This window comes from Galleria mellonella, unplaced genomic scaffold, assembly GCF_026898425.1.
Source record: "Galleria mellonella isolate WM207_F2 unplaced genomic scaffold, CSIRO_AGI_GalMel_v1 utg63, whole genome shotgun sequence".
Classification (NCBI taxonomy): Eukaryota; Metazoa; Arthropoda; class Insecta; order Lepidoptera; family Pyralidae; genus Galleria; species Galleria mellonella.
In genome coordinates, this window is record NW_026442130.1 from 10,923,167 (window position 1) to 10,948,049 (window position 24,883).

Consider the following 24,883-nt stretch of genomic DNA (forward strand, 5'->3'; position numbering starts at 1 on the left):
CAGTTATATGCACGATACTTAGGTTTGACTTGCATAAGATTATATTTGTCACTGTTTTCTTTAAACACACATCAAAGGATTCAAAGAAAGTCTATGGCAAATACTTGCGGTGCCATCTACATATATCTGCATGGTTTAGTATTTGTCAAATACTTGTTGAGGCTTACTGGAAATAGCAAGCATGTAAACTAACCATAATGGCTAAAAATAGGTTTATTAGACATTTGACGAATAATACAGTGAAGATTTATTATTAATATTTTAATATGAACAAAAAATATAACGCAACTATGTAATCTAATTGAGTATTGTGAAACTGTAGCATTTATTATTATTGTTACTTTTTAAAAATGTTAAGTTTGAAAGTGATAAAATGCTGGTCACTCATTGTCTAATTGGTTTATTGAGAAATTATTTTTCGAATTATATCTATGTAGAAGCTTTAAAGTTAGAAGTTTATGTATTGTATTTAAAATTTTTGTTCTAAATATAAGAGATTATTATACAATTGCAGTAATAATTTACGAGTGTTTTATTTATCTACATTGCACTTATTAGAAATAATAATAAAAGAGATATCTTTTAAACTTACAATTTAATTATCTAAATAAAAACAACACATATACCCGATACAGGCGAAAGAAACAATTTTTATGAATTAAAAAGGGACACAATACATAACCGACTTAAGTCTGTACACTGCCCTAGTAAAAAGATATTATTTATTCTGCCTGAAGCATATAATAAATAAAATAAAATATCATCTGCAATACATACAATATAATTGCAGTGAAAAATGTTAACTTTACAATTAGGAACTGAAATATATTTATTAAGAAAAAAAACTGTACTTAAAAACTGAAGAGACTTTATTTTTCCACGATAATGTTTCCATATATTCTCTGACTCATTCAGAGTGACTAGGAGTCACTCCACACATTACTCGATATTGTATTAATGATAAGATACATTGTTACATATACATGTAAGATCTATTAGCTTAATTATTTACCATCTTTAAATCTTAATTCAAATTATAAACATTCATAAAATAATATTTACCATAAGTGGAAATCTATAATTCTCACAATCACAATAAAAGATGTGATACTGCTATCACAAATACACTAATGTTGCAATGTAGACATGCGAGACATTTCGGCATAATCTTGCAACTTGTAAGCCAATAGAACATATTTACTATCTCACAAGTAAAATAAAAAAAAATAATACGATCAATACTATGGAAGCTATTAAAAATAAGAATGAGAACTGAAGTATGTCCTATGGACTACGACTATGCCTAGTATGTTAAATTATCTTTTTTTTTTGTTATTCTAACTCAATAACGTCATCTATGTCGTCGATATTAAAATCCTTCAGGGTCATCAGTTCTGTAAAAAAAAAAAACCTATTATAACAAATATGGAAGATTTTAGACTTAAATAAATGCATTTGAATCAAAATTGCTAGATAAGTCATATCTAAATTATTACAAAATATGCTTTGAATCCTAGTTCACACCGCCAAAACTTTGAGTTAACAGTTGGTAAATGAGTTAGATTAGAAATGGAATATTGGAAACAGATAACCAGATAATTATTCTTACGTTTACATTTAAATAGTTATTTTTATTTAACTCAATCAAAGTAAAGCGTATTAATCTCTGTATGTTTAACATTATATTATTTTTTAATTATGTATTTTAAATGATCATCTATCACGATCGACTTTCCATATAGATAAATTGTTCAACGAATCCTGTTATCTTGGCGCAATAAAGTGTTAAATAAATAAATATTCATAGGTCTTTTTTTCTAAATTAGTCCTTTAATAATAAAACTATCTGTTATATTAAAAAAAGACAACTCGTTGAAGAATGATACTATATATACTAAGATAAAAAAAAAAAACAATATAATTAAAAGTATTGCTGCGAGGCTAATGAGCCCGATCTGGAAACATCAATTTAAGTTCCATACTTAATGGGAAACATTACATGAACTATGGTCTGAAATGAAATATTATTTGTTTATTCCGTAATCGTACAAGCAGATTTTGTTCCTTAAAAAAAAAATAATCACAATCGTGGCAAAATCACTTATTTTAATTAAAAAACCAAATTTTTATGGGACCAATCTGTAAGTACGTCCTTTCAGATAATAGAGCAAGAGCCCATGACGGTCAGGCCTTTATTAGCTGAAAGTTTCTCTGCACATGCCCCTAACAGGTAAGAACGATCATGGAATATGTACGACTACTACTATAAAATAACCAAAATTAGGTATTATTCCAAAATTGGCACCTTCTTCATTCAAACAAAAAGCATGTTTTTTTAATGACACAATTCATTGATGGTCTCCAAAAAGTGGCATTATACTTACGATCAGTCTTCATCTTTTTTGGAGCACTAGTGGCAGAGGTCGCCGGCCGCTTTTTATTGTCGCTCCAAGTCTTTGAACTTGATGAAATCGGCGTTGGCGATCCTTTAGCAGGTCTGTTAATAAAATTATATAATTCTGTAAATACTTTATGAAATATAATGAGAATTTGTTTGTTTTAGTATATTATCATTTCGATATTACTGTAATCTAAATAAATTTGCCAAGTCAGTGAAATATTTTCGATAGCAGTAAATTGTTTTACAATATTTTTTGTAGTTTAGGAAAACAGTCTGTAACTCAATGTGAAATATTAGACTACCAAATATATAATCATATTTATAATAATATTACAAATTTATAAGCCTGTTGATTCACTAATTAATTTTTATATTTATATTTTTATTATATTATAATCATGTATTTGATTATATAGCGATAAGTCTGTCGTATTTAATAATGTAATAACCACCTTATTAGGCAGTTTAATTATTATTTATTCTATTTTTTACCCCATTAACAAATTTGCAATTAAAATAGGTACATAGATATAAGTTCATAATAAAATGGTTACGTACGTGGTAGTCGTATTGGTTCGCAAAAGTACTGTAGACTTCGGGGTACTTTTTGTTTTCGAGGTAGCAATAGACACTACGCTCGGTTTTGAATTGGAATGGGTTTCTGTCAAATCAACCATGCCCAAAACGCGCTCGTTTGCTTTATTCAGCGTCGTTGGTTTACCGCGAGAATCAGTATTATTCATCGATTTAGATTTTGCCACACTTCCAACGCTTTTTAATGTTTCATTCAAGAGTTTACTTTTCTCTGTGCTACTTTTATGTTTTGTCGTTATTATAGCTCTCGTAGCCGATTTCGTAGCCGATTTATTTACTTGCTGATTTGCCAAAGACTGATTTGACGTCTCGTATGTTGCAGATTTAAATTTTAGTACTAGATCCTGTACATTTATAGTTCTTTTATTATTTACACCTTTTGAAGTTACAACTTTTGAGTAAGTTTTTATAGGAGTGCCTGTTGGATTTAATTTCGTATTAATCTGCTGTACTGCTTTGACATTGTTTGGTATAATATTAGAGCTAGAAGATTTTTTCTCAAACGGTTTAGGTGTTATATTAGATTTTTCAGCATTATTACTACCGCCCGGTTTCGGCGTGTCATACGCTTGAATGTGAACTACGTCTTTCAAAATAGAAAGTGGGTCATCGGGACTAGATGGTCTTGAGGAAGATGAACTGTTCGAACCACTCGATGACTCACCAAGTACTTGTATTTTATCTGATGAAGTTTTATCCTTATTTGATTTTGAAGACACGCTTTCTGCGTGTTTCACGTGCAACGATTTATTGAGAACGTTGACACTTGTATTAGATATAGGAGATTCTATTGATTTTGAAGAAAGAACGCTTTCCGTGTGCTCTACATGCAATGATTTACCGGCATCATTTTTAGTCGTGTTAGATGTAGAAGTTTTAGGTATATTTTCAGTCGTAGGGTTCCGTTGGAAAGTTGATTTAATAACCACATTCTTAGTAGGTGCAGCCTTGGGCGCCGCTCCCGATGTCGTATCAAGATGAACAGATTTTTCAACAACAGGTGAATTTGCAGCTGACGGTGAATTATCTTGCTTACCGAACTGTTTTGATTTATTCATCAGTATTTCATCCAATGATATTGGACGGAGAGTTTTAAAATCAGGAACTTGAGTGATTGACGAAGGTGGAAGTACGATATATCGTACAGAACTAGAATTGTTGGTAGTTGATGAACTAGTTGCTCCTACTTCGGGCGGTTTTTGTATTATAGTCTTAAACATGGTTGGACTCGATGCGTTTCTCGCTGTCAATATTATAGACGCAGGGTCATGGACTTTGGTCAACACTCCCTTGGGGAGCGGCACGGCCGTCGTCATTTGTGGAATATTTGGGAGCGGCCCTGTTTGTGGCGGTTTTGGAGCTAAACGTATCAAGGCACACGGTGTCGGTTCTGTTACTTGCTGAGGCTCAACTGGTGGGAATTCCTCGTCGCTGTCCAGGCAGATCGTATCTGCATCAGTGTTGGTATTCGAAGTGACTAGGCCAGCATTGGATGCTGTCGTGTAAGTATTGACATCAATTACCGGCGGAACAGGAACAGTGACAGTGGTATTTATTATGCCTCTGGTTGCAATCGGTTGTGTATTTAGCTGTGCCGTAACAATGTGCGGCTCAGACGCAGAGGGCTGTGGAGGAATAATTGGCATTTTTGAGGAACTGTTTGTGGCTCGCACGGTGGTTACTATGAGCGGCTGTGACTGTCCACGGTGATGCATAATTCTCGGACTAAAAGACTGGGTGGGAGGCGGAGGGGGGTCGCTGACGATGCTGACATCGTCGTCGTCGTCCGGCAATATGCATTCTTCATTAGGTTCATGTCGCGTACGTTCTGTTGGTATAGTTCTCTTAAACCTGATGAAATAGAAATAACACAAATTACACTCGTATTATAACGATCTGTATACAAATACGTGTATACTATAGTTAGCAAACATATCAACGTACACCTACAACTATTTGGTCAAATATCATCACACCCCAATTTCTGCAAATTGAAATAGACAAAGGTCTTCAAAGCGAAAAGTCATGTTGTTACTAGAATAATAAATCCTGAAGTTATTTATTTTAATTTGGCTTAAATAAATATTATTCAAAAATCATTAATAGCAGTAGGGAGTCTAAGTATACTTACAATCCGACAGGCACAACATTAGGTGCAGGTGTAAGTCCGACAGGCATGACATTTGGAGCAGATGTTAGTCCAACAGGCATAACATTTGGAGCAGGTGTCAGGCCCACAGGGACAACATTTGGAGCTGATGACAACCCGACAGGCACGACGTTGGATGCAGATGATAGCCTGACAGGCATGACGTTAGATACAGAAGACAGTTCAACAGGCACTACTTTAGATGAAGCCGGCAGCCCGGCAGGAATAACGTTGGGAGCAGCTGATAGTCCAACAGGCACGACGTTGGATGCAGTTGTTACAGTTGGGGTTGGAATTGATTTGGAGGCGGAAGACAGCGTAGCAGTTTTCTTCTTGGTTTTGCTCTTAGGTATGGGTGTAGGGGTATTGTTTAATATTTTCTCTGATTCCAATATAGATTCTTTCTGTTTTCGTGCCGCAGTTTTTTCGCTGGAGCTCGATGTTGCTCCTTGTAAGTTCTTAGTTGTCTTGTGCAGTTTCTTTAAAACGTCTATTCCTAACACCTGAAACAAAACGCAAATATTAAACTACCAAGTATTACAATATGTCGAAATATAAAGAAATGTAGCTAATTTAAATTATTTGTTTATTATTAATAAATGTTTACAATTACTATAAATTTCTATAATTAGAGACATTGATTACCTTTAAAGCAATATCATAAATAGGACCACTAGTTAAAGGTTTCCCTGTAGATTCTATTTCCTTTAACGCCTTATAAGTGCTATACTGTGCGGCCAGGGTTGCTGCGTCGTCATCCAACATGGGATTCCCGCTCAGGTAGGTGTGTGCTACTATTTTAATGAAATTCTTATTTGTAAGCAGCGACGAATGGAGTGGAATCGCTTCGGTATCAACCTGCTGCTGCGATGAGAGCTGCGGTGGCGGCGCTGCTGCTGACTCATCGTCATCGCTCAACAGTATACTAGTGTCCATATCAGAAACTCCTTTTGGCTGTACTTCTTTTTCAAATTTATTTTTCTCCTTAGAAGTAGCCTCCTTTGTTGCTTTTTGTTCTTTTTTCAATTTCTTATTCAATTCTTTTGTTGAATCGATTTTTTTCTTTATTGTTTCTGGCACAATATCTGTGGAGCTACCATTATTATCTGAATCATCTAAATTCACAATGCTTTCGTCTGTTACTTTTTCTATGTACTTTATAGCTTCCACTGCCGCTTTCCTTCTTATCCTACCATCATTGATCTTCTCGACAGAAGTCGAAGCTGTGGAAGTTGATGACGTTTCTTGGCATTTATATTCTGTCTTTTTAGATTTTGGGCCTGGCTTTGATCTGGGCTTTGGTTTAGGAGGCGTCTCGCCATCGTCTCCGGTCCATGTATTGTTTACAGATTCATGAACAATATCAGTGACATTTGGCAGTGTGATATCCTCTTTTTGTAGCAGCACATTAGCAATGCGGCCAATCAATTCGCTGTTTGCTAAGTTCTCAGGCAACGAATTAGTGTGCCCAGTGGAGACTAATTCGCGCACACCTTTAACCAGCAGGGGCACAGCTTCGACCCCATGTGTATTTTGAAAGTCATACTCAACTAATAGCTCTGAAATTTTCTTCACCATGATTTCCTCCTTACTTTTATCTACATTAGGTACACTATGACTAGTCGTCGGAGACGGAGATTGCGGCTTATCGGAGTCCGTTTGTATCGGTATACGGCAACTTATTATACTCTTTTTATTTTTCTTTGCTTTCGACTCGGAAGGCTTGAAATCAGGATCAGCTTTGATGTCCACTACTGGTTCTTCTTTAACAGCAGCAGCTTTTAAATTATCAGTAGCGTGCTGGCGTTTATTAGATCCTTTCTTAGTAACTTTGAGGTCTTGTATCTCTGTAAATATAAAATATGATCATTATTTTTCACTATTAATTAATTTTTATCACTAAGTCCATCTAACAGCGAAATACTAACAGCCCGGGATAATAAGGATTGTTACACAAAAAAAAAAATACAATTGTGTCAACCTAGTTACTTTGATTTCAAAGCTACACTACTTTGCCGATTTGGATAAAATTCTGTGGATCCAATCTGTAAGTATATTCATTCAGATAAAAAAAATCCAAACTGGTTTACAATTGATGAAGTTATATAGGTTAATAAACATAAAAAAAATACAACTGTATTTAGAACTTCCTTCTTTTTGAAGTCTATTGAAAAGTAGCCTATGTGCGCACGGCCTCGATGCCGCGCAGTGCCAAATCCTGCTCATCCAGCGCGGGCAGGCGAAGTGTGTGGGTGTGTGTGGTGGCGGTGGGAGCGTGCGTACGTACGCTTGCCGGCGTGCTCCTGCTGGAACTGCATCCAGGCGGCGGCGCGCTCGTGCTCGGGCAGCGCGGGCTCGGAGCCGCGCAGCAGCGAGTCGTGCTCGTGCACGGCGTGCAGCGCGGGCAGGCGCGCCACCCGCAGCAGCGCCACGTCGCGCACGCCCGCCGCCACGCCGCCCGCCACTCCTGCGCCGCCTTCGTCGAACCTGCGACACCAACCGGCGCACACCTCACTACTCGCACTCATACGTCACAACTATTGACTATGGGTACGGAGCCAAGTAACCTCACTTTAAAGAGAGCGCCACATTAACCGATCTCCGGCCACGTATCATCGGTGACGAAATATCATGTTTTTTATGTATTCATCATGATGGACCAACTGACCTGCTCACACGTCACCTATCGTCTTCAACTGGTGCCCCGCCAGCGGATACCGTTAGTGCAGGCGAGGTTACTATTTCATTATCATTCATTAAAAAAAACCTACATATTTCACATAGGTAAGTATTTAGTATTTAATTATTTATTTTTACTTTATTGTATACAAAAATTATAATTTAAAATAGTTACTTTCACAGTATCATGTCATATGGCATTATATTATGGGGGAGAGCTGCTGACATCGATACAATCTTTGTACTGCAAAAAAGAGCAGTTCGGTCAATATTTAATTTGCCTTCTCGGGAATCTCTTAGAGATTATTTTAAGCAAACAGGTATACTTACTGTTCCCTCGCAATATATATACGAAAACATTATGTATGTACGTAAAAATATAAATCTTTTTAAAAATAACAGTGACATACATAATTTCAATACAAGAAATAAAAACAAATTGAATGTTCCTTGTTATCGCCTTGGAAAAGTCAGTACATCTTTCATGGGGAACTGTATACGTTTTTATAATAAACTTCCAGATGACGTTTTACATTTAAATGAAAGAAAATTTAAGACATATTTAAAAAGGACTCTCTGTACAAAAGCATATTATAAATTAAATGACTATTTAAATGACAAAACTGCATGGATTTGAATTTTGTATTAATGTGAATTGTATTGTAAATGTAATTATTGTATTTTTTCTTAAATCAATATTATTTTCTATAGTAATTATTATAATTATAGATTGACGTATCATAAGTATCTGTAACAGATGTATATGAATAAAGATGATTGATTGATTGATTGATATATAGTTATAATTTATCTATCTATACTTATAATAAATCTGTAGAGAGGTCAATTTTGTACATGAAATATATATTCAAAATCAACTATCAGGGGGTGATTAGTGATCGATACCGATGCCAAAAATGCAATCAGTAAAATTTTCGTCTGTCTGTCTGTATGTTCGTTATAAAAACAAAAACTACTCGACGGATTTTAACGAAACTTGGTACTATTATTCTTCATACTCCTGGGCAGGTTATAGTATACTTTTCATCACACTACGATCAATAGGAGCAGAGCAGTAATGCGAAATGTGTCTGTTAGATCAAAACCACTGAACCGTGAGGAAGGACATAGGCTACTTATTTTACGAAAAACGACAGAAACGCGGACGAAGTCGCGGACAACAGCTAATAGAGAATAAAGCAAAAACTAATAAAGGTAACGATACAATTGTATAAAGCACAGAAATAAAATTTAAATAGCAATCATCAATTTGTAAATAAGCTCTTAGCTAGATAGATTTAAAAGAAACCTCGTCAGATAGTTTTATACAAATGGCCATTTAAAATTATATGAGACATTATTACATGATCAACTAACCTGTACAGTTCGGTGAGCTCCTCCATGTTATAATGGCGGTCTATTTGCTGCTCGTCGACGACTCGACACGACACCGCTTGCTTTGTCACCGATCGTTCGTATATCTTCTGTTCCATAGTACCCTAATAAATCAATATTTCGACATCTATAATACTACAGTGAGTTATGACCATTTTGTGTTACTATAGCACACATATGAGGAGAAAAAGAAATTGTTACTTCTTTGATATATTTTGTTTTTTTTTTTGTATATGCATTCTATTATCTCTTTTTTTTTTACTGTGCAATGTTTGTTATTATTTGTGTGCTTTAAGTAATGCAAATAAATTATATATCTATTTCATATATTTTTACAATAATTAATATATTAAAAATATTTAAATCATTGTATGTTCATCAATAATCAATAAACATATTGTGACAGAAAACGGATACGAGAATGATATAAACTAATCCTTATTATATAGGTATTTTGCAGATCAACAATGCACCGTTCACTTCAATCTTCATCGGTTTAGTAGTTTGTCAAAATATTTTATTCTCTAATAATATAACATTGAATAATAGTGTGAAGTCTTGGGAACAAAATGTATAATCGTTACATGTCTTTTTGGTTTCAATAAATATTACTGTTATTATATTATTAAAGATTAATCAAATATAATTTAAAATTAAATTTCTGCTTGTCATTGTTCTTTCTTCATCAGTTCATCAGTTCTTATAATACTCAAAACGATGTAATAATTTGCCAAGGTTTTAGTTTTCTAGTGTCTCTAGATGTTCGTTGCCTAGTTCCTCATAATACAGAATATTCTAGCTTGAGAACCAGAGTGCCCGCCATGATATATTTTCCGAAATTTCGAGGTCGAACAAAACAGTAATTTCATGTTAAAGTTACATATGACATACCATTTAAAAATATTAAAATATCGTTCCTTTGAACTGTTATGGTAGGATTTATGATGAAGAAAATGTTAATCTCTATTTACTGAGCCGATTTCGGTATGAAAATTCGGAATTTTATTTGATGGTAGACCCTCAAGCAATTGGCGTGATTGTGTAGCACTTATTTATTATATATACTAATATTATAAAGAGAAAGGATTTATATGTTTGTAATGGATAAACAAAAAAATTAATCAACCGATTTTATAAATCCTTTCACCTATAGAAAGCTACATTCTTAGCGACTAACACAGGCAATATATTATTTTTATCTACCCGTGCGAAGCCGGGCCAGATAGTTAGTTAATGATATACATACAAGTGCAACAAGGCGATATATGTAACAGTCCTTCTTCTGCCCGAAGCGGTAGACGCGGAAGATGCTTTGTATGTCATGCGCAGGATTCCACGAGGTGTCGAGAATGATGACCCGGTTGGCCGCTGTCATGTTCAGCCCTAGTGATCCTGCACGGGTCGAGATCAGGAAGAGTCTGCGGGTATATGATGATAAATTGGTGAATATAGGTCACAGACAGAAGCACATAACATTATACACAGGAATCATCATTGGATTAACAGGAAGGGCTTACACAAGATTACATAAAATTATACTTGTTTTGGCCATAAATACTGTTACAATAGCTATATTATATTATTCATCGATGGAAAAAAGTGACAGATTGTCAAAGGGTGTGTCGTTTGATAATCAAACCAAAATCACACCAAAACCGAAGGTTAGAAATTATACTTTCTCCCTAGTAATACACTGCTTTATACAATAATTTATTACTATTTATTATATTATACCAGAGGGAGACTGTACAAAAGTCGATTGCTTGGGTACCTCTGTCCCATTCGTGTTTCTACCGTGAAGCAGTTGTGTTTGCATGGCTGTGTTTCTGTTTGAAGGGTGGGATATGGCGTGAATTTACTGGGTACAGAGGAATAACACCCGAGTCCTCAAAAATGGCAACGCATGGAGGGTATCATGGGCGAAACAGTATATTCTGTTATGTCCATGGTACTGCTCATGTCTATAGGCGACGGTTACCACTTTCCATCAGGTGGGCCGTCAGCTTGTTTGCCATTCTAAGTTGCATAAAAAAAAAAACTTAAATTTAAAGATGTACTTTTATCCTTCATTTGTAAGAAAAAAGTAGTCACTTTTTAAATAGGCCTCTTTGGCAGTTCACCCGCAAAAATCAAGCAAATCTATCTACTTACTGACTTAATATATTTTTGTTATGTAATATATAAATGATACTGACTTGGTCTTAGTATTCTGCTCTGCGTTGAATTCGCGGCACCATTTCTGGCGCACTTCAGCCGGCACGGAGCCGTCGAGCCGGTAGTACTCCTGTCCCAAGCTCCACTTGTTGATCTTGCGCAGGAAGAACTCCAGCGCGTCCATCGTGTATAGCGACGTTGAGAATATTAATCTAGAAGTCATAACAGAGTAATATAATAACAGTTCCTGGATATCACTCAACCTCATTTCATCCTAAACTAAGCAGAGCTTCTACTACAATTTTATCACACATTAATACACATATAATAGACTTACTGTGTTTCGCGGCTTCGCCCGTGTGTATCAGTATACAAAGTATCTTATGTTCTAAGTTAGAATCTGTATACTAAATTTCATTCAAATCCATAATATTACGTAAAGAAGTGGCAGATTTTTAAAATAGTAATAGGACAGAATATGCGAAAATACGATTGTTATTAGTAATAATATAAAAATAATGCTAAAAGCAGGTTTTCAAAGCAATTTTAGAATAATGTGTGTACAAAAATAACAGAAAATCACACAAGTATTACAATAAATTTCTGTAAATACCATAAAAAAATATTTTTATAAATATAAATTTAATTTTAGGTTAAGCTGTATATTATCCAGAAATATATAAATCAATATAGTGTGGTACTTACACTTTGTCCCCAAGTTTGAGGCATTCGTCGAGTATACGGAATACTACGACAAATTTGTTTGAGCTATCGAGAGAGTCGAGCATTGCACCGTTCTCTAAGTACTGTAGCCACCACACCTCAGTGTCGGTCGGTTTTATGTCCTCGGAGGCGCCCAGATCTTCCGTAGCCAAATCATCTTCTAGTTTCTCAACTGGTCGGTATAAAGTTGGTATAATTAGAATATAAAATAAATATAATAACAATAGTACATTACTGTTGAGGTTAAAAATAAATTATTTGAAAATGGGTTAGATTAAACAAACTTTATATATGAGTCTAGGACCATAGCTCGTATCAACAGATACAAGCGAACCATAACTAACGAGTTAAGGCCCTAGTGTCTCTAAAGCGAGGCGAGGATTAAATACTGCTTACATGCTATAGGCTACGGTAACCGCTTACCATCAGGTAGGCCGAATGCTTGTTGGTCACCTCAGTGGTATAAAAAAAATAGGAAGTTTACAAAAGCCAAATTCAAAAGGCAGAATAGAGAACAGATGGCACGACATCACTCTACAAGTTGTGCTTTCTGATCACTCGTCAAAGTTGCTGAAGGAAACTTCAGTTATTCATACTTACCACTGTTCGGTATTTTCTAAAGCATGTGTAATGTCAAATGGTAAAAATAGAAAAACATGTATTAACATGTATATATCTACCATCCCTACAGAAATTGAACGATAGCACGGCCCTTAATGCAAAAGAAAAAAAAAAGCAAAAACAAAAAGTAGTACTCACAGACAAAGAATGGAAGTAGGGTAGAAGTAAAATTAAATTATAAAATATGAAATTCAACACCATAAATAAAATTATAATTACCTTTAACTTTTTTGGTGAGCACATCCCTTGTTCGAATCTGGAAGTTATGCATCACCTGTGGATGTGACCAGATTTTCTGTAGTACATGAAAATCTTTTAGTATATTCTGTTTGCTTTGCTTGGTATAATTGACCAAGTAGTGCTTATACATATCCCATTGACACTTAGTGAGCGAAATAAACACAGTGTATTCATATTTCTTTGGTAAATATGGGTATAGAACGGAAGCTTCCTGCCGCTGTAAACATCCTTCTAGCACTTTGTGCAGGATGTGTGTCCGCGCCTTCATTAGTTTAATGTCCTCTTCTCTGGAGTCTCGGTGCTGTCCGTTCATTATTGGATTTTCGAATCTAAGCACAAATAAAAAAATATAAGAATTATATGAAGACAACAGAAATCTTTTTTATAGTTATCCACGACTAGTCCCTTATAAATTAATTTGATTGTATTTCATTTTTTAGTAGTAAGTTTAATTGTTAAACCTTCAATGTGAATAACTGGCAGCTTTTTATATTGTTTACCATTTTTAAAATATTATAATATTAATTTATTATTTTTACTCATCACTTGTGTCACTTTGCTCTGACCAAATACATGTCCTTAAAACCCCTCCTTATTATTTTAATTGTGATTTTTTATTCTATTATCAAATCTAGAATAGATAAATTAGCGAAATGGAAAGAAAATTTATATTCTAAAACGACTAAAAATAAATTATTACCTGTTAGAATACTCCGCATACGTCCCAAGTAAATTCGGCTTCACAAAATCCACCATGCAATAATACTCTCGGAGATTATTTTGCATCGGCGTACCGGTTAATATAATTCTACGTTTTGTGACAACCCTGCTCATTGCTACCGCGAGGACCGAACAATCGTTCTTTAGTAAATGGCCTTCGTCGCACACAATTATATCTGGACCTGGATCCAGTAGAGCCGTTCTAATTTTGTTGACAATAGTCGGGCGGACATCGTCGAGGACTGGGTCCAGTGTGCTCAGGTTACGGAACAACTCATAGCCGATTATGAAGATACCACCTCCATTATACCAGTCTTCGAGTTGGTAAGCACGCTCGTACGTTTTCTTTAGCTTCGATAGTTCGAATACCTGTAGAAATAATGATTTTAAACCTATTAATAAAGTAAAACCTATTTATAATCTTTGTCCGTGTAGTGAAAGTGTAAGAAGACATACGTCACAACTTTTTTATCTCTAGGAAGTCATAAGAGCCAACTAAGAAATAAAACAAAACCTCATATCGAGTCAGTGTGATAAAACAGGCTATCTGCTCATTTTATGAAGAAAACCCCGTGTTCAGTAAGGACGTTAATGGGTTGTTACAGTGGTGATGATAACGTTCCATTGCTGAGTAATGCCCTCTCCATAAGCAGAGGAAAACAGCCTACTATTAAGACCACGTAGGTAAACAAGATGACATGTTAGCCTTTAGACACCTCTTTGACGTTGTGGTAGAAGAGTGGTAATATATTGAAGTCTTACTCAGTTATCTCACAGATGATTATATATATTTAAAACTAACTGAACTTAAAATAAGATATAACGAAAAAAGAAAGACAGAAGGGATTATAAATAACATTAGGTGTTGAAATTTGATTCAATAGAGCTTAATAAAAATCTAAAAATAATAATAATAGGACATATTAGCTGATGTCAAATAGCAGCACAAATAAAAAATAGATTAACTGATTAAATATTTCGGTATTTTAACTGTGATAAATTCAAGGAAACTTGTTTACTTTTCATTAAGTTTTATTGAAACAGATTACAGTTACATCTAACACCTAATGTAATTTCTTTCTAAAGTTGCATTTTTTTAGCACTGACCTGAAGTTTTCTTCGCAATTTCCTTTGCTTGAAACAAAATTATGAAAAATAAACATTAAAATTTTAATATTTAATCATTTTCCCAATCCTCTAAAATAAATTTTAATTAATATCCTTGGACATTACACAGCGCCATCTAGCACCAGACTAAACAAAACTAGTAGTATGGGTACAATTATACAATAAATTTCTATTGTATTCTAATCCACAAAAATGACATATAATGTGGAACTTAAACACTAGTAGTACTGACCTTAATCTGATCGGTGACTGGCCCAATCCACTTGTGTATCTCGTCCACCCAGTTGAGAACAGTGGATAGCGGGCAACACACTAGTACACGTTGCATACCAACGCCCGGATGTGTCAGTACCTTTATTGAATATTTTTCTTTAATAAATAATTAAAAATAAATAGTATAAAACATCGTTAAAGTAATTTACAAATGGCAAACCGGTTGATTTGAACATGGCAACACCGTTTGAGCAAAGCATAAGACAGTCAAAACTATAGAACTTTTTAAAAATATTTTCATTGATGTTTTTAAAATACATATTTAATAACAAGTTGTATAAACTTTGTGTAAAAGTCATTTGCATGTGTACTTTTAACCCATCTGTGTTTCTGCCGTGAAACAGCAGTGCTTACATGACTATGCTTTAAATTGGGTAAATGAGCTTCCGATTGAGGTTTTTCCAAAAGTACTACAGCATTGGTTTCTTCAAAAATAGGGTGTACCCTATTTTTGAAGACCCTGAAGAAACATCTGTAGATGTTTCTTCAGGGTCAGCAACGCGCGCGTTATACCTCTGGTACTGCAACTGCCCATAGGCTACGGTAACCGCTTATTATCAGGTGAGTTGTATGTTTGTTTGCCATCTCAGTGGTATAAAAAATACGTAGTTTGCAAGCATAACACCATGGTCCTCAGGAATGGAAACGCATAGCATGGGTAACAATTTATTCTATAATGTTCAAGAAGCAATTCATGTCTATAGGCCAGGGGTCGGCAACCTTTTGAATCGGAAGAGGAAACAATTACAATTTACAAAATTTCAAAGTTTTTAAAGAGCCGCTATATAATAAGTTTTCTTGGCAACAATAATCGTTGTTAATCGATTTAGAACGATTTTTATTAAAGAAATATGTAATATTTGCGTATGGAACTAAAGAGTTGCAACTTCACGCCCAAAGAGCTACATGTGGTTCAAGAGCCGCAGGTTGCCGACTCCTGCTATAGGCGATGTTACATTTTTTACATGGTTGGCCATTAGCTGGTTTGCTATTCTGAAAATCATAAAAAACACTTGAGACATGCTTGTGTATGACAGCAGATATACATACGGTATGTAGCAGCGCGAGCACTTGCAGCGTCTTGCCGAGCCCCATGCAGTGTGCGAGGATGCAGCCGCCGCCGCGGTGGCCGCTTGCTATGTGCGCCAGGCTTTCAAAGCATGCGTCCCACATGAACTTCACACCTTCGTACTGCGTAAAGTAGAATAACGCTCAATTCATCAATAATTTATAATCCTGTCCAAATACATACATACATATGTAGTTTTAAATATTTGCACTTCATACAGCATTCTCTTTTTAATATAAAATGCTTCTAATGTATTTAATTCAAGCAAATAATCATTCAATAATACAAAATTAAAAACTAAAAGCAACTTTAAAAAAAAAAAAAAACAGTAGCTGTGTTTTTTATCCATTTTCCTCAGCTAATATGACATTCTAAATTATGTTTTTACATGGGAGACAATGTTTGTACATGAGAGATATTTAAGAAAAAATATTGATGAGTCTTAATAAGGGCAATAGAAGTCAAAACTATTTTTTAATTTAGTTTGTTTATTTGTATATTCGTTTTAATATGACACAAAAATTACTGCATCCAATTGTATGCAGTTTTTACAATTGTGTTCCTAAAGCGTAACTTATAATCTGGTGTATGTTTTAACGTAATACGTTATCTAGAAGTGGTCTATTTCATTAATTTTCCTAATTTTGAATAACACACGTACGAAGTAGCAGACAAAAACCAAGACATAAATAATACTGAACTCAAATGTCTTGGCTATAAAATTCAGTTTACCTGTATAAGAAATATTTCTATTCTATTAAATAATAATAAAGGGAAGAGTACACAATGATTTATGGTTATTTTCGATCAAATATATGAAATAAATTGTCATATAATATATATAAAGTTTCTTTTTACCTGATGAGCTTTCATGACCTTGGTGAAGAATGGATGTATTGTGACGACGGGCTGATTTTGTTCGAAATCGTACTCCAAGCAGACCTCATCGTTTATGACTAGAACATTTACACCCTCTTCTAACCCGAGCAGTTCTCTCTACAAAGAAATAATTTGATTTTATTATGTTAAATTAAAAATTGATATTTTAAGATTTTTCTCCACAAAAAATAAATTACTTCATACGTGGCAAAACTGGTTATTTTGATTTAGAAACTAGACTAATAATCGATATTGATAAAATTTGTATTGGACCAATCTGAAAGTACTTATATATATTCTTTCAAATAAAAAAAAAAAATCCTAATCGGTTTATAAATGACCGAGTTCTGAGGTAACAAACATAAATATATAATCAAATTGAATATATAAAGAAGAGAAATTGCCAGAATATTGCAACATTATCTCACTTCGCTAAGATTACTTACAACTGTTATTTACAACATAATATTTATCTATTTATAATGACAATTTATATATAACTGTAACTAATGGACGAGCGACGTAACTTTATTAAAGAATATGATATTGTTCTTGGGTTGACAATAGTATAAATAATATGCATATGGGTAAGCATACTGGAAGACTGTAAAGCTCACCCAATTGTTCAAATAAACAAATAAATAATTATAAATTGCCTTACCAATCTATTTTGTTTCATATTCAATCTACGTTTTCTTTCTAGTTCTTCCATATTTGCTAACACAGTGCTGCGCGCCAAAGATTTCTTGTCTATGACCTGAAAAAAAATATGCATAAAAAAAACTAACTGAAAAGAAAACCTGCAGTTATAATTCAATTTTTCCATACAAAATTTAAAAAAACACACAATCAGAGTAAACCTTGTAAGGTGGGAGGTTGGAGACGAGTGAAACACACGGATTATGTCTAATATTTTTCCCTTTGTTAAAGATATTTATATTACACAGGACACATATGACATAAAGCTAAACACATACTGCATTATCCATTCAGAAAATACAAAAAAACAATTCGTTTCACCATAATATTTTGGTGAATCAAGTAGTGGAAGTAACTATTATTATTACATATTAAATATTAATACAAATATAATATTTAGATTAACATTTTTCATTTTGAAACTTTAAAATAAGAATGATATGTACGTACATTAAAATCATATATATGGAGGATGTGATTTTAACGTACGTACTCATATATCATTTTGTCAGCATTTAATATTCTTCTTTCCATTTAAGAGTTTCCTCTTGTCGGTGCAACTAATTAATGCATCTTCCTCCAGCTAGCTCTATCCCAGGCCATATCCTTGATCTCCCTATACGACATGACGCCTAGTGTTTCCTTTATCTGTCCCATGTAGTTATTCCTCGGTCTTCCTCTTCCTCTTTTAATATAATAATCAATATTTATTTTTTCTCCGTATAAGTAAGCTCACCTCCAGCTAGTTAATGTGCGTCGAGGCAGTCATACTTATCCAAAAGTTTACAAAACTCAGTTGCAGCTCAAAATATCACTTTGTAACTGAACCATAAAAAACGTACACACTTCCCTACCTACGTAGCTGATATCTATAAACAATAGGTAAAGGTCTACTACAAGGTATAGTTGCTGACCATCTGTGTGGATGTAAACAAAAATTTAGAAATGTTTGTAAAAAAAAGAAATCTTGGTGTCTCTTTAGCGGCCAACTTCGGTCGAAATATCTGCATGGGATTTCTAGGAATTTGTTACAAATGATTCATTAAAAGCGGGTCGGTAGTTAACGATATATTTTTTTGAATGTGTGATAATGGAATGGTAACCCCACCTGCGCTATCGGTATACACTGGCGGGGCACCAGTGAGGGATGATTGGTGAGGATGAAAAGGCAAATCAGTTAGCCCATCCTGACGAATTCAACTAGAATTAGCCATGATGTTTTCCAGGGGAAACCACGTGGAGGTCGACCTGACAGGGTATATTGCTAGTAATGGGGTTATTTGACTTCATTACTAACAATCCCTTTCCCCCAAGTTAAAGATATTTATATTATATATGAACACGTATGACATAACACTAAGTGTGTGTACACTACAACCTCATCCCATAGCCATAAGAATACAATTTGTCCGGCTCAAAATTAAAGTCGAAATAATAGTTAATAAAAGGGTCTATATATAATGTTGGTTTTATATTGTTATATTTTTCCCCTTGAAAGGTTAAATAGCTATTTTTTGTAAGCATTTGGCATCTTGACTCTAAAAACAAAAACCATTTTTACAAAAACGAAAAAAAGTCCAAAATTTTGATATTTATTTTTGATGTTTTTCTTGAACGAGATTTCTCGTTTCATTCTTCAGAAGTAATCTGTCATCGCATGCATATTCCAGTCCATTCATATCTTTACTTAATAGAACAAATTTCTTGATGGAATTGTTCTCCTTGTTCATCACAAAAGTTGTAAAATTTTTCAGAAAAATGGTCCAGATGAGAGTTTAAATAATGAGGTTTTACGCACTGAGAAAACTACATGCTTTGGTGACAAGATAAGAACTAAATTAGTTGTTTGACAAATAGTAAATTAGGAGAAATCAATTTATTTGGTTTAACACCATTTACAATCAAAAAGGCACAATAACAATCATCAGAGTGGTTTTAGGTTCTCGCCAAGAAGGTGAAGGTTGTGAACTTCAGCGGACTTCATTTTCCACTTGATTGTCGCAAACTATCCACATAATTTTGACGAACAGTTTTAGGCACGCACGGCTTGTACAAATTACACCCTCGAAATTTTAAGTAGGCGGTATACCTGATTTTTACAAATCCTATCAACGAGTTTATATATTTTTTAAAAAAATATTAACCATAAATAAAACAAAAACACTGCGAATTGTTTAAGCAACGTCTTCTTAATGTAGACAACGGAATAATTCTACTTTGACTGATATCTACTTGTGTCAAATACGCAAATATGCGCCTACCCTCATATAAAATACAAAGAAGCTATGCGCGAAAAATAAAATCTGATAAAGAGAAACTGCTGGTATATTTAAATTAGTTGTCAAGTAAAAAAAAAAAAAGTATAGGAATTTTGATTAATATAATTTTGTAACTGAGTGTCTATATTATTAACTTACCTTTCTTATATTACGGCGTCCTTTTGTGTACGGTTGGTGGTACCTTTTGCCTGGCTGCACAGGATCCGAAGACTCACCGAAAAGTTCCTTTGATAGTATGCTGTAAAGGTGTCAAACATTATTTATTTTTATGTCAGAACATTATAATTTCAAATAATTTAGTTATATGTTTGTAAATAAAATATCGTAATTACCAAATATTCATAATCATATTCGGTGAACTATAGATATGTACTGTTTGTGAAAAATATCTACCCTTTTTTTTCTCAATGTCCTCTATCCAAAGGTTGTCTGGAAGACATTGTTTAGCGATAAGGCCGCCTTTTGTATCATTTCTCATTACAATTAAATGTATTTACTTATTTAAAAATTATGCAATAAAGTGTAAATAAATAAATATTCTTTAAATGGTGATAGTATTTGTTTTAATTAATTTCGACCACCACGCGGGGAAATTCGCAGGCTCCACTAGTATGTAACTATAATAAATGCGAAAGTTTGTGAGAATGAATGTATGGATGAATGTTTGTTAATCTCTCACGAAAACTACTGAATGGATTTAAATTAAATTTCTTAACTAAGAACATAGGATTCTTTATATACTGATTCACGCGGGCAAGGTCGCGGGATATAGTTAGTTTAAAATAAAATAGGAGTACCGAAGTTGTTTTTGCCTCTCGAGCCGCTTTTTAACAGATCTGCGCGGGCGTCTCTGCGGCTTTACACGAAGCTCGGGGCCATCACCGCGTCTCTCAATGAACTCGTTCACAATCTTAGCCCGTTTCGCGTCGTCAGCGCTAAAAGTAAAATATCATATTAATACTGCAATTCTTCCTAATGCAATATGTTATAGCATCAACCCCAATGTCTTTTTTTTTAACGTGGGGAAAAGCATCATGCAGACCCGTACGCTCCGGGGGAAGCATATGTGTACTACCGGACTCCTACCGGCTAAAACCACCAAGGCAATCCCTCGCCGCGCCATAATAAGTCATACATATAGTGAAATAATTAGCGGTATGCAAAACTAAGAATCTAATTTAATGCAATTCAGTTAATTAAAAATTCAAACACGCCAATTTTTGATTCTCCCATACTAACTCGTTAGCTGAACTCGCCGTGTTAATAATAAGATAGAAGGATAACATTTTTATCACTTTTCTTTGGTAAAAATGTTGTTTCCTTGGTAGATAGGTTGCTAGCGATTTCGGTTGCACCTATGTATATATACACATTTTTATTCCAAACAACAAATATTTAATACACTGTACTATTGTTTATACATCTTCTGAGGGCCTACCATGAAATGTTTTCCGAAATTTCGGAGCCAAACGAAACACAAATTTGATGTTAAAATAACAATACATGCCGTTTGGAAATATTAAAAATGTTAAAATATTGTTCCTTTGGACTTTTATGATAAGATGTACGTCGAACGAAATGTTAAACTCCATTTATCGATCCGATTTTGGTATAAACAAAAACACAAAATTGAGTCCGAAATTTCGGAATTTCATTTCATGGTAGACCTGCTGAGTTATAGTTATGAATATATTATAATCTCTTAAATATTTCAATTGCCGTGTGGTCCCGGCATAGAATGGGCCACTCCTTCCTTTCCCGCGGGTGTCGTAAAAGGCAACTAAGGGAACTTAACTAATCTAACTATTTAAACATCAACAAATCCTAACAACAGTTGCCAACCGGCTTACAAAGCGTAGAAACTACTAACAATACCCCCGCCGATAGGGAGAAGCCAATGTTCAGCAGTGTATGAAATTAAATATGACAATACGATTAATTAATCATAAATGTAAATAATTTTATTTCGTTATGATTAATGTTTACAAGTTTCACATAAACAAGATGTTATTAAACTATGTCACTTACATGGCGGTCTCCTGTTTTTTTTCCAATCGTTTAAGAAGTTTTTCTTTTGTTGTGACCCATTGTTTTTCTTCTTCCGATGAGGAATCTTCCTCTTGTTTTATATTATCTCGATTCATTTGACTCTTTGATGTATTTTTCTAATTCGAAAAAAAAATCATATTGAATATTAAGTTCCGTATCGAAAAGGAACCCTTATACTCTGATACGAGACAGTGGGTCCAACGTTATTGTAAAAGGAAAAAAAAATTGTTTATTTATAATATTGTAATGTATAAAATGAATCGATGACCATCGCGGACTGAGTTGTATATTGAATGCTTCAGAAATGTTCAGTAGATGACAGTTGATGTAAAAAAAAAAATTACGAGCTACCGTCATTATAGATACATAACAAATATATTTTTTTATTATCTTTGCAAAAGGAGCCAAAGTGGAAATCGATATTTGAAAGTGATGTTAAAAATTCTATCGAGAATATGGCAATAATAATATGAAAGTGATTATTAATTTACCTACTACAAAATTTTATGTTTTATTATTATTAAGTAAAAAGGAAAACGTTCTTCGGAGTACGAGGTCTGTCCGGAAAGTTCGTATAAAAGTGTTCTGGAATGCGAGAAAGAGGAGTGGGGAGGCCAGGTAAGCGCAGGACCCCTTCCTTATGTCCCTAACAATGCTTCAGTTCTGGTCTGACCGCCGTGCGGTGCGAACTGGCTTGTCACGCCATCTGTGAAGTTACCTCTTAACGAAACCCCGTCGGCATGGAGCCCGCTTCCGTTGAAGAGCAGCGCGTCGTAATCAAGTTTCTCTCGAAACTCGGCAAGAATGGCCGTGAAATTTTTGCCGATCTCAGAACAGTTTATGGGGATGATGCTGTGAAGGAACCAACCGTCCACAAGTGGCTAAAAAGATTCAGAGAGGGCCGAGACAATGTTGATTGTTTTTTTCGATGTTCGGGGGATTGTCCATCAAGAATTCGTCGCTCCAGGCCAGACAGTTGATGGAAAATTCTACGTCGATGTGCTCAGACGCCTCAAAGCTCGTGTGGCACGAGTTCGTCCAGAATTGGCGCGAGAGGGGCGTTGGATTCTTCACCACGACAATGCCCCTGCCCACACCTCTCTTGTTGTCCGTGAGTTTTTGAGTAAAAATTCCATTACGGTGACCGAACACCCCCCTATTCGCCGGATTTGGCCCCGTGTGACTTCTTCTTGTTCCCAAAAACCAAATTGGTACTTCGGGGGCGGCATTTGGGGGACATAAATGAGATAAAAAAAGCTACGACGGGGCAGCTGAGAAACCTACAACCAGAGGACTTTCAAGGAGCCTTCTCACAGTGGAAACGGCGTTGGCACAAGTGCATTATGTCACAGGGGGAGTACTTTGAAGGGGATAAAATTGATTTACCTGAATAATTGTAAAATAAAATTTTTAAAAAACTTTTATACGTACTTTCCGGACAAACCTCGTATATACTTATAGAGATATTTTTAAAACTATATTCGTATTGTAGAAAAGATCATTTATTTATTTATTTAAGGACAACCAACAAAGCATACATTTATATCTACTTAAAATACATTATAATATGGTTACATTATAAAATGCTGCCTCAATTAAAGGCCGCCACGACACGCTTATTCATAATATATGAAATATGAAAGATTTGTACACTTATATCTATACATATGTGCAATGATACATGCCATGCTGTTATTAAACTGATTAAATTAAACTATAGAATTTATACAAAGTGGATTTGAATTTGTTTAAGGTCGTGTTAATATCAATATTAATATTAGGCAATCGTGACAACTGATTATACTGTAACTTATTAATTATTTTTTTATACAACTTAGAATGGCAAACAAGCTGACGGCCCACCTGATGGAAAGTGGTAACCGTCGCCTATATACATGAGCAGTACCATGGACATAACGATTATACTGTTTCGCCCATGATACCCCCCATGCGTTGCCATTCCTGAGGACTCAGGTGTTATTCCTCTGTACCCAGTAAGTTCACGCCATATCCCACCCTTCAAACTGAAACACAGCCATGCAAACACAACTGCTTCACGATAGAAACACGAATGGGACAGAGGTACCCAAGCAATCGACTTTTGTACAAAGTCTCCCTCTGGCTGAGATGATGATGATGAGTCATTTCTTAGGACTTACCCATTTGTTTCTAGTCACTGGCCTTCTTACAGAAGTGTCTGGTGCGTCTTTCTCAGCAAGTACAACCGGCGCGTGTAAAATTGTTAATTCCTTATTCATCATCTTATCAGCAGTCAACATCAGAGACTCAGGGTTTTCAACTGTTTCTTGCTTGCTTTTAGACCTGGTGCTCACTTTTCTTTCCTTCAACTGTTTATCATAATCCGGTTCGATTTTTATGCGTACTTTTTTTTCTGTGTCAGATTCACTATCTTTATCATTCATAAGAGAATTTTTCGCTAAATTATTTTCAATTTGCTTCGAAGGCTGAAAAATAAGTATAAATCGTACATAATGCCTAATTTCTACATTAAGACAACTTATGCTATGAGAAATCGTAGATTGACACAGGATGCACAGCTTTTGATTACTCCGTATATTAAATGTATAATTAGTAACTTTTGGTTTGTACTTTCAGTTCAAATAAGATTTGATTTGTTTTGGTTATGAGGTTGTACCCGCAAGAAACACAATAGTTACTCTTTTCAATTTACCTATGTACAAAATATTTTTACATTTGTTTGGGTACTGTGAATATATATGTTTTGTATATATGTTTTGTCCCCACGAGTAGCTAAATTAAGAATGCAAAAATGACTGTGAACACAGAAGAATGGAAAAGAAAAGCATATT

The 24,883-nt window shown here is 34.6% G+C and overlaps 1 protein-coding gene across 2 annotated transcripts in view; it reads right to left on the reverse strand.

Annotated features, from left to right (window-relative positions):
- Positions 1–851: 851 nt before the first annotated feature.
- The window catches only part of LOC113521958 (uncharacterized), a 30,341-nt gene continuing 6,309 nt past the window's right edge, over positions 852–24,883 (reverse strand). The window contains exons 3-23 of one of the 2 annotated variants that reach the window (XM_031909938.2): positions 24,212–24,517; positions 22,032–22,168; positions 20,801–20,938; positions 20,142–20,241; positions 17,687–17,782; positions 17,005–17,142; positions 16,128–16,268; positions 15,037–15,156; positions 14,784–14,810; positions 13,657–14,045; positions 12,936–13,285; positions 12,078–12,267; positions 11,414–11,584; positions 10,465–10,636; positions 9,201–9,322; positions 7,432–7,631; positions 5,790–6,991; positions 5,127–5,647; positions 2,960–4,846; positions 2,385–2,497; positions 852–1,394 (exon numbers count right to left, since the gene is read on the reverse strand). In XM_031909938.2, the coding sequence (XP_031765798.2) occupies positions 1,333–1,394; positions 2,385–2,497; positions 2,960–4,846; positions 5,127–5,647; positions 5,790–6,991; positions 7,432–7,631; positions 9,201–9,322; positions 10,465–10,636; positions 11,414–11,584; positions 12,078–12,267; positions 12,936–13,285; positions 13,657–14,045; positions 14,784–14,810; positions 15,037–15,156; positions 16,128–16,268; positions 17,005–17,142; positions 17,687–17,782; positions 20,142–20,241; positions 20,801–20,938; positions 22,032–22,168; positions 24,212–24,517 (6,582 nt within the window). In that variant the 3' untranslated portion in view covers positions 852–1,332. The remainder of the gene's footprint in view (positions 1,395–2,384; positions 2,498–2,959; positions 4,847–5,126; positions 5,648–5,789; positions 6,992–7,431; positions 7,632–9,200; positions 9,323–10,464; positions 10,637–11,413; positions 11,585–12,077; positions 12,268–12,935; positions 13,286–13,656; positions 14,046–14,783; positions 14,811–15,036; positions 15,157–16,127; positions 16,269–17,004; positions 17,143–17,686; positions 17,783–20,141; positions 20,242–20,800; positions 20,939–22,031; positions 22,169–24,211; positions 24,518–24,883) is intronic. The other variant, XM_031909939.2, reaches the window with a different exon arrangement.